Genomic DNA, 9,552 nt, shown 5'->3' with positions numbered 1-9,552 from the left:
TTTACAGTTGATTCCATTGTTCCGAAGCCTGCCTCCAGGCTCAACCGTCGTCCTACTATCGTTTTTATAGTTACCATTCATAAGCATTGATATGGAACGGCGATTAAACTGTTTTTTACCAGATCTAGGCTACTTCATAGGTGTAGTATATCACTTTTTAAACGACACCCTTTTTAACCTACTGTAGACCATGGTATAATTCTAAATACTGCATTACTACTGCCACAGTGCTTACATTTATGTACAGAAACGTCCTACAGAACATGGAGTTATGAAAAATGTTAATACCTTGGAGAATGTAAAAGGAATTGAAAGTAATATCAAGTCGTTTTCATCTTTTTACATGTTGCCAGGGATGGGCAGTATTTCTAATACATGTATTTATAATATGTATTTCAAATACAAAATACCATTTTGTAATTAAAACACTCGAAGCGAAAACTATCATTACTTGAATTGAAATAGTCGAAAATTGAATTGAAATAGTTGAAAATTGAAATAGTCTGGCGAGATTAAGATTGGCACATTCCTGAGATGGATCTGCTGCGTCTTCATCCATTGTTTCGTCCATGGTTTCATCTCTTATTTAAATCTGTCCATGGAGTTGACTTTGGCGGAAAGCTGAAGGTGATTGCTGATAGGCTGTTCCAATCAGTGGTGCCTGCACAATCCAATCACGTTTGATAGGGAAACAACAAATTGAGGATTCCGAGATTTTTCTTTTTAGAAGTAGTAACAGGTACTCGGTTATGGATAGAAATGTAGTGGAGTAAAGAGTACAATATTTGCCTCTCAAATGTACTTGAGTAAAGTCATGAGTACTCCCCAAAAATGATACTTGAGTAAAGTACAGATCCCTCAAAATTGTACTCAAGTACTGTACTCAAGTAAATGTACTCCGTTACTGTCCGGCTCTGGTTGAAGGTTTCATAAATCATTTGCAGAGACTATGAGCCACTTAACTACTTATGTGAGGATCTCTTGGAAGATGGTAAAACAAATGTGTTATTATCTTTCAAATTATTTTTTGCATTATATAACTGTCGATTTTTGAGGATACATTCTTGCTTATTTGTCAGCAAAAATCGTAAACTGACACTGGTGCTGTATACGCAGGCATGTAGGGTAAGGTAAGATGGATAGACTTTTATGGAGCTGAGACAAATCAAAACACCACTGAAAAACAGACAGAAATACCTGGAACATGGGGTCAAAGAGGAAACAGACCATCACAAAAACATTAAAGGGGTAAAAAAAAAGGTATAACAAGTGCATTCAGCAGCCTCTACAGAAGCATAAACACGCACACGGCACAGGGTACCATTTTATGGTGGAAAACTTTTCTGCACCTCACAATATTCCTCTTCACTTTATAAAACAAATCCAGGTGCAATGTTTCCATGTGTGTGTGATTTAATGGTTTAATTCTTCTGTGTAAATTGGATTATGTTTCAATGTCTTAAAAGGACTTCCTTTCATATATAATTCATATGGTATGTATTTCAGTGCAATTCACCTGTTACATTTTTAGAGATCACATCTTTGTCTATCCATGAACATGTAAAAAATGCAGCTTTGGGTACTGTAGTAAATGAACAGTATATTTTTTGCCTTCTAAAGAACACATGCAAGTGCATGATGAGTTTATTTTGCCTGTGCTTGTTTGACAAATTATTTTGGGATTTTCATAGCAGTAATACTCTCATCTCCATTGCATAGTTTTTGTGGAAAACCCTTTGACACAGCCATTCCTCTGAGAATAGATGAAGAATATATAAATATATTTGCCACTGTCTCACCGAAACCCAGGTATTATAGAACATGATAAACTATTAAATGAGCTCAGCAGGATGTAAATATTACACTTTACACAAACCACAGGGAGACAATACCAACTGCTTTTCCATTGCAGATTACCATGTTCAGACCTCTATAATGCAGATGGCCAATTATGGCCCTCTTCCACATTCGAACCCTGAACCATATTTTAGATGTTGTCATATGGGTACCATGCATACCACCTCACAATGTGGTCATTCTACATTTAGGGAATTTAGGAATTTAGGTATTTAGGAAATCTTGCCTGAACTAAAACGGCAGTTTATTTTTTTTAAAGGCTTTCCAAGACAGACTACACCAGTAAATTCATTAGTAAAACTCAAACAGCTCTTTGCCACATACTGTGCAAACATTCACTCTTTTCTTAACAAAAACACTGAATTACATCTTAAATGTCCTAGAATACATTTCCAAATAGTTTTTTTAGACGATGGAGAACTGCATTACACCACACAGAGACTTTATTAGTAATAGTTGTTCAACCATTATTTACTGCACTTATGCTAGGATCTGCAGGGGAATCTAGCTGCAGGTGCTAATCTCACCTCTAAGAATCCATTCTACCATTGTGTGTTTATTTCTTCTTGGACTTTAGACAACACTTGTACCTTGTTATGTAAGGGATAACGGCCGCCGAGGTGTCCTGTTATAGGCCTACGGAATTAATGGACGAGGGCGAGGGGCAAAGAACTCCCCGACGCGCAGCGGAATCCATTAATTCCGTATAACTGGACACACCTCGAAGGCCGTTATCCCGCTTATCACCCGGTTGCCACTGTAAAGCAAAGGAAACACACGGTTCCGTTTAAAAAGAAGCTCAATAGTTCAGCTTGTTGTACAACTTTCGTTGGCCCTATAACAGCGATAGCATGGACAGTTAGCTTGTTTACAGTTGATTCCATTGTTGCGAAGCCTGCAACCGTCGTCCTATGGGTGTTATAGTTACCATCCATAAGCATTGATATGGAACGGTGTCCTGTTATTCAGAATAGCCACCCCACCAGCCAATCAGAAAAGGGTATTTCTTCTCTCCGGGTGATAAGCACTTATACAACAGGATCATTTCATGATGAGAACAGAATAATCCACGAGGGGATCATATTGGTATGGTATCATATTGGCACATTATGTTTGTGGTTTGTCAAAAACGTAATAGTAGTGTCATTAGGTGGTGATAGCAAATTTGCTAATGACTTCCAAATGAAATATTCATATTGCTTGAAATATTTATATTGTTTATTTTGAACCCAGTCTACACACTCATATATACTGTACTGCATGCTCGTCTCCCTTACTTTGACTTTAAGAGGTGCTGCGGGGGCGAGGGGGGGTGCCATGTGTGGATCGATAATCTCTGTGATAGACTTATATTCCATAAACCGGGTGTAATCAATTATGATGATTAATTCAGGGGCGAAATGCAAGAAAATAATTTGTATGGAGACATGGGTAGCCCCAAAGCATCGCCTGTCAATGCTCAGGTCCACAGAAGAAATGACACTACCCTACTGTATGCTGCCCTTAGAGGGAAAAACATGATTTATTGCAATGTAGTAATATGTTAGCATGCATGGGGCATTAATGAAAAATGGCAGCTCTGCACAGAGAGACCATTTTACAGTGGGTGTGCAAAAATGCTCTGCATGAAGGGGAAATAGTATTGCAAGTCAGTACACACGCAATAGCTAAGCCTGCTCATTAAAGCACATCACAGGTTTTAGACTGGCATATTCTCCAAGGTGTTTCATTAGGTTCAAAGGCCACTTTTCCATTTCCTTATTGTATTCAATAGAAGACTGTCAAAAAAAAGTGATACCAGTCTGAATGAGCTGGAGTGTCACAGTGCAGCATATTAGCTGGGCAGCATCCATAAAAAAAAACATCCCTTTCATGTACCGAGTAAGCTGGTATGCCTTTCCAAAGAATAAGTCCAAGGAGGATAGTGAAATAAAGAAATGCACTGGTCAAATGCTTGTCTTGGCAACAATATTAGAGTATCAGTTGGATTCTATGATGCAGAACCAATAAGAAGTCACCCAGGGTCCACCAGAGTAGTGACCATTACCAAGACAATGAACCTTTTGTTAGATTTGATGGTTTTGTTTTGTATTTTTGTTGGTTTAAATGTAGTTTTGCAAGCACTGTGACATAATTTCCTGTAATAAGTTTTTGTTTTTAGTGTGTGTGTTTCATGTTGTGAGGAGACCTGAATAAATAAAGGGCACATTGCCCCATCCACAGATACTTAATTAAAAAAGCATTAAATATTTATTGATTTCAACTGTATATTTCCATACATTTACAATAAGGGTCAACATTAAAGAGGTCTTGGGTACTGAATGTTTGTGATACAGTGCATGTTTTTCCTAATCACTCTAACATCCCCACCCTCAAACAGAATCAGGAGAACAAAAGTAACGCTGAATAGAAATGAAATCAGATGCATAAACACGCTCACATGTCAGGTTTTTAAACACAACATTCTTCAGCACAGTTGCTGGGAAACAACTCCACTTTATGACCATGTAAGGACCCTTTGCCACCTTTTAGTGTAATGTACACACGGATCAGAAGAAAACAAAGATCATCCCTTTTTAAAAAGTTAACACAGAATGTCCACAACGTAAGCAAAATATCACAACACAATAAAAAGTAGGCTATGTCAGGACAAAACCGATGCTTGCACTGATTTGACACTTTTTCTGCCTTTTCGCCTCAAGCTTCTTTCTTCCCATGTTGTTGTCTTGTTAGTATTATACAAAAGTGTTCCAAAAAATAAATACAAATATTTTTGAGACTGTGTTGTTGTCTGTGACCCAAATAATGCTGCTTGAACAGTGCACTCTCACATTCACGATACGCCTTTTCAGTTCACTCAAGATTGCTTTTGGGCAGTATAACAATATTCACTTGCTGTCCATTTCTGTTCCCTTTTTCAAAAATTCTCCACCTTTCCCAAAGAAGTCCATTCATTCTGGTCATGTAATTATATTCATGATGAATAAATAAATAAATATAAATTAATAAATACATAAATATGTTCTTCTTTAATAAATACATTTTGTTTTTGATTTTTTTTTTGTGGTGGTTGGGGGGGGGGGGGGGGGTAGTTTGCCTTGGCTTGAGAAAAGAAAGAAATGTCCCTTGACACACTGTAGAAATGGCAAATAGCACAATGTTTGTTTTTCTTTAAGTGGTTATTTCAGGTCTCTGCCTCCAAAGAAAAGAAAAACACAAATACAAATGGAAAAAAACACATGATGTTGACCAAAGAGCAGTGGTGTGTGTCTGTGATTTCCCCCCCTACCATTATAGGTCAATAATACCTGGTTTCCCAGTAGTTCCTCATGTGCTCAGAACCCACTTTAATCCACAATTGGAGAAAGAGGGAAAAAAGTATTTTTTTCTTTAAAAAAGTAATTAAACTGTCATATCTGACTGGGTTTCCAAAGTGTCACAAGGGAGTCGGGTTCAAGGACAGTTAGGACACTGGACTGTCAATATGAGTGAGATGGCGTGCTGGCAGCAGGAGGTGGAGGAGGAGCAGGAAGAGGCTAGGAGCCCTCTTCCTCAGGCTGTCCTGGGGCATAATAGCCAGCCAGCTGCCTGAAGCGAGGTCCCCAGTCGCTGAGGTACGAGAAATCCTGCTCCGAAGTGGTGGACAGCGTGCGGATGGAGCTGAGGGACAGTGCGGGTGAGCTGCTGCCCTCGAAGGCGTACGTCTGGAATGAGTCGTATGGCGGCACTGACAGGTCGGCATCGGCCTGCTCCACCTTCTTGCGAATGTAGCCCCGAAAGAGCGAGAAGTCGGCCATGGCACCACCACCACCACCACCGCTGCCACTGCCTCCGTTCACGCGGCTCTGGATCCACTGCGGCAGGCACGGGAGGTCAGCGCCAGAGTCGGCGCTCTTGGCCTCTGGGAAGTCGTAGAGGCTGCGCAGGGCACTCATGTCGTAGGCCTGCGTGTCCTGCTCGCCGCCGCCTTCGTCGTTGTACTTGATGACGTTGTCGCGCATGTCCTCCTCATCCTCGGACATGCGTTGGCCCTTGCGGTGGCGCTTAAGCGTGAGGATCAGCAACACCAGCACTGGGAAGAGAGCACAGGAAGCAGATTCGATTACAGATTTCAGGTGTCAAGGAATTACACAGTAGGACAACAACAAGCATAACATACTATATTCAGCATATTCCTGTTTTACAATATACTGTATGATATCTTGCACCATACCACCTCCCCACCCCCAGTTTACAAGGAGTTGCAGGAGTGGGGGATGGAAACATGTTGAGAAGCGTGCTTTATTTTCTTTGGATAGTTCATGGCATCACCATGTGGCGGTAATTTTATGTACCGCTATGCAGTACATTTAGTTTGATAATTATTTGCACTACACTTTTCCAATAAAACAACAATGGTTCCCACTTCTTTAAAAATGTGCTTTGAGTTTGCTGGGGGGAAACACACAAAATAGTACAATCAGCACAAGGTAGGATGTTCTCTCTTTTTACTCACTGAGCTTTCGAAGATGTCAGGCAGATAGGGCTGTCCAAATGCAGCTCATATGAGCGGAGATAATAAAACAGTACGTTTTGAATACAGCTATATTGATTTTTAAGTGAACTCAGTTAGCGTCGAGCTAATGACTCTTTAAGCATTCCAGTATGTGCTTGACATTTTTAATAAAAGTCGATAAGCACATCAGGCTAAAGAAAGGCATACATGGATTACTGGGGATGAAAACTGAACAAGGCAAATCTAGATATGATTGGGATGAGGAGGTAAGGCACATGTATAGATACTGTATCTGCAATGACCGAGTAATGAAATTTGCTTTAAATATGAAAACAATGAGATGAACCAGTTAATAGATTAACGGTGCAGAGAAAAACAAAAGCCTTATTCATCCACACAAATCAATGAGCCTTTAATCTAAAAATAATTATTTTAATGAGCGTCTATATTCGTAATTGCGTTTTGGTTAGGCTCCCACACAATTTCAACCTCGCCTTCATTGAACTCCTACTTTTGTGCAAACCCTGAAATGAAGTCTCAAACAGCTGAAGCGTATACAGTGTATAGTGTTTCCCTTTTGGCCAAAAGTGGTGACCCAAAACCATGGTCAAAAAAATACAGAATGTCTCATTTTATTCCTAGATGTTCGTCATCGTAGCAGGAGAGAGAAGCTCCAGGTCAATCCACAGTGTTCTCTCGTGTCTGCACACTAAGGGGCTGCAGGTGAAATAAGCTCTTTGAAGAAGCCCTTAGCCATTAGACGGAGTGTATAACAGAGCACCGCCACGAAATAATTAAAATCTCTATGAAAAGGCCTTAGAGCTCCTGATTAGCTTTTTTTGTGTGATTTCAAAGTCTCTGGTGTCATTTCAACACTGCAATATGTCAGCCTTTTGAAAATGTGATTTCTAACTGTATACCAGCATATCTACCAGTAGTGACTTTATTAGACATGTTATGGTAATGCATAATTACATTAAAGTTGTCTTACTTAACATATTAAAAGCAGTAATAAACACAGGTAAAACATACATGAAGACAATCAATATTAGGCTTTGTAATACTAAAGTTCATGGTTTATTTATGTAAACACATGCAGAAATCTTAATTAAAATGAGTTTATGATGAGCCTTACAAACATTATTTAATTAATTTACATATGCATAATGATGATATGCAATAATGTTTATGCATAACCACTGGCATCATCAGTAGATACAGATAAGGCAGGGATGAATATGGTAAGGCTCTCTGTGCCTGTCCAAGGAGAACATCTCACATATTATAGCATATTATAAGTCATCCCATAGTTGTGACAAGGTGTGATGTTTTTCACCTTCGATGCCAAAGCTTTCTTTTTCTGTTCTTTGCCATGGTTTGTGGGGGGAAATGGTAGTGACGGTCATATTAATCTATATAAATGACTTGTATAGGGAGGGAGGCTGTAATTGTCTTTATTCAGTGCAAATCACTTCACACACAGGAGAATGGTGTGGCAGGCGGCGCCCAAAGAGCGACGGACTGAGGAATGAGGTCGGGATGTTGATCATCTGTGGCTCCCGCACGGGAAACACAGAGAGATGATCTGCCTCACAAACCCCACCATGGCTTCTGCCGCCACACCGACACGCTCGCTCGAAGCCACAGGGAGACGTCACGTCACCCCCCCCCCCCCCCACCCCCCGCGCCCCTGTCCCCTCTTTCTGTCCATCTCATTACTCCTTTGTTTCACATTTGGCACTGTCGGAGGAACACATCATCAGGGGTTTTTCAAGGGACCCGCTTCAATTTCACAGCCTCGCTTCTTGATGGCACCAAGCATTCCAAAGCAATTATGCATCAGATGAATCCACTCCAAATTCACTAAGACTCCACAGCCACAACAACGCAGACCTCCGATATTGGCAAAAGATAAAAAAAGAAACCGTTTCTCGGCCATTGAATATTCAAGCCCAGAAGCACGAGTAGCCGCAGGTCTCTGGGAATACCGCCAGCCACGAGTCAGAGGTTAACAGTGAGTGAACATGTAAGCTTGACCAAGAAGGTGACAGTACAGAGCAACCTTTGAACCTTTGTACCCCTGACACGTGTGGATTCGTCCAGGGCCAAGGTGTGGGTGCGCCGGCGTGTTACCTGCGCGGCAAACATGTGGCATCTCCTCCGCCTACAGATGTTCCAATAAGCGGCCCTGACAAGACGGCTAATTTACCCTTGGGCTGGGCGCGCCGGGGACGGCATCACGGCAGATGGGCCGTAATTGGGACGGATGTGCGCAGATGCCTCGCCGCGTCGGAATGGATTCATCACGTCACCCCTGGAACGAACTGATGGAGGGAGTGTTTGTTTTGCGGGTAATTAGGCAGAAATTTGTTTTCATTTTCCTCATCATGCCATCGCTGATCTCATAGGGGTGATGCAGCCTGTGGAGAGCCAAGTGCCCCCCCCCCCCCCACACACACACACTTTCACACATACATGCGCACACACACTACTGCAACCACATACACACACAGCCCCAGATTCCGTACACTCCCACATTGGGAGTGCGAGACGTTTAGCGGGGATGCTTAGGAGCTCGACAGTGGCAGACAGAGTCTCTGTTAGCTTTCTTGCTCCCCCCTCAGTCAGTTAGTCCCCCCTCAGCACCAAGAGTCTGTGCACAGTGCGTCCAGCACTGCCCTTTCTCATTCTCTCGTGTCCTCTACTCTACCAGATGCTAGACTCTTCGCTTTATTCAGTACCACAGGGGCTTAAAGAGCTTCAGGCTGCACAGTACCATGCTTACTAATGTCCGACAGTAAATGTATAATAACTGTGTCTCTATTAAGTTGAAATATTTATATTATAATATTTATTATTAAGAGGAATACCAGGTTCTGCAAGAGTATTAGCATAAGGTTATAGCAAAGACATAAGTTCAATAAAATAAAAATAACTTTAATCTCACCATGTGGTATCTATGAATACATTAAATATTCAAAATAACATAACGATTGTGTTATATATTTTGAATGTATTTAGGCCTATAGTGTAGGTGTATAAAAAACTGCTATATATACTGTATATAAACATAGACACATACAGAACTTTTAAATAGGCAAAATCACTTTCTGGGGGGACTACAGTATGTCATTCCTTCTTCTCTTGCTTTGCAACATGAAGTGATGTAGCACACTGACATCAACAGCTCTGTACACAAG

General features: G+C 41.0%; 1 protein-coding gene across 3 annotated transcripts in view; it reads right to left on the bottom strand.

The window, feature by feature from the left end:
• Window positions 1–4,088: 4,088 nt before the first annotated feature.
• LOC121706587 (cadherin-22-like) overlaps window positions 4,089–9,552 on the bottom strand; it is a 128,512-nt gene continuing 123,048 nt past the window's right edge. For all 3 annotated transcript variants that reach the window (XM_042088457.1, XM_042088459.1, XM_042088458.1), the window contains one exon: window positions 4,089–5,929. In XM_042088457.1, the coding sequence (XP_041944391.1) occupies window positions 5,394–5,929 (536 nt within the window). In that variant the 3' untranslated portion in view covers window positions 4,089–5,393. The remainder of the gene's footprint in view (window positions 5,930–9,552) is intronic.

This window comes from Alosa sapidissima, chromosome 4 (assembly GCF_018492685.1).
Source record: "Alosa sapidissima isolate fAloSap1 chromosome 4, fAloSap1.pri, whole genome shotgun sequence".
NCBI lineage: Eukaryota > Metazoa > Chordata > Actinopteri > Clupeiformes > Clupeidae > Alosa > Alosa sapidissima.
Note: the sequence above shows the minus strand (reverse complement) of the source record. Positions and strands in the feature narration are given on the sequence as shown.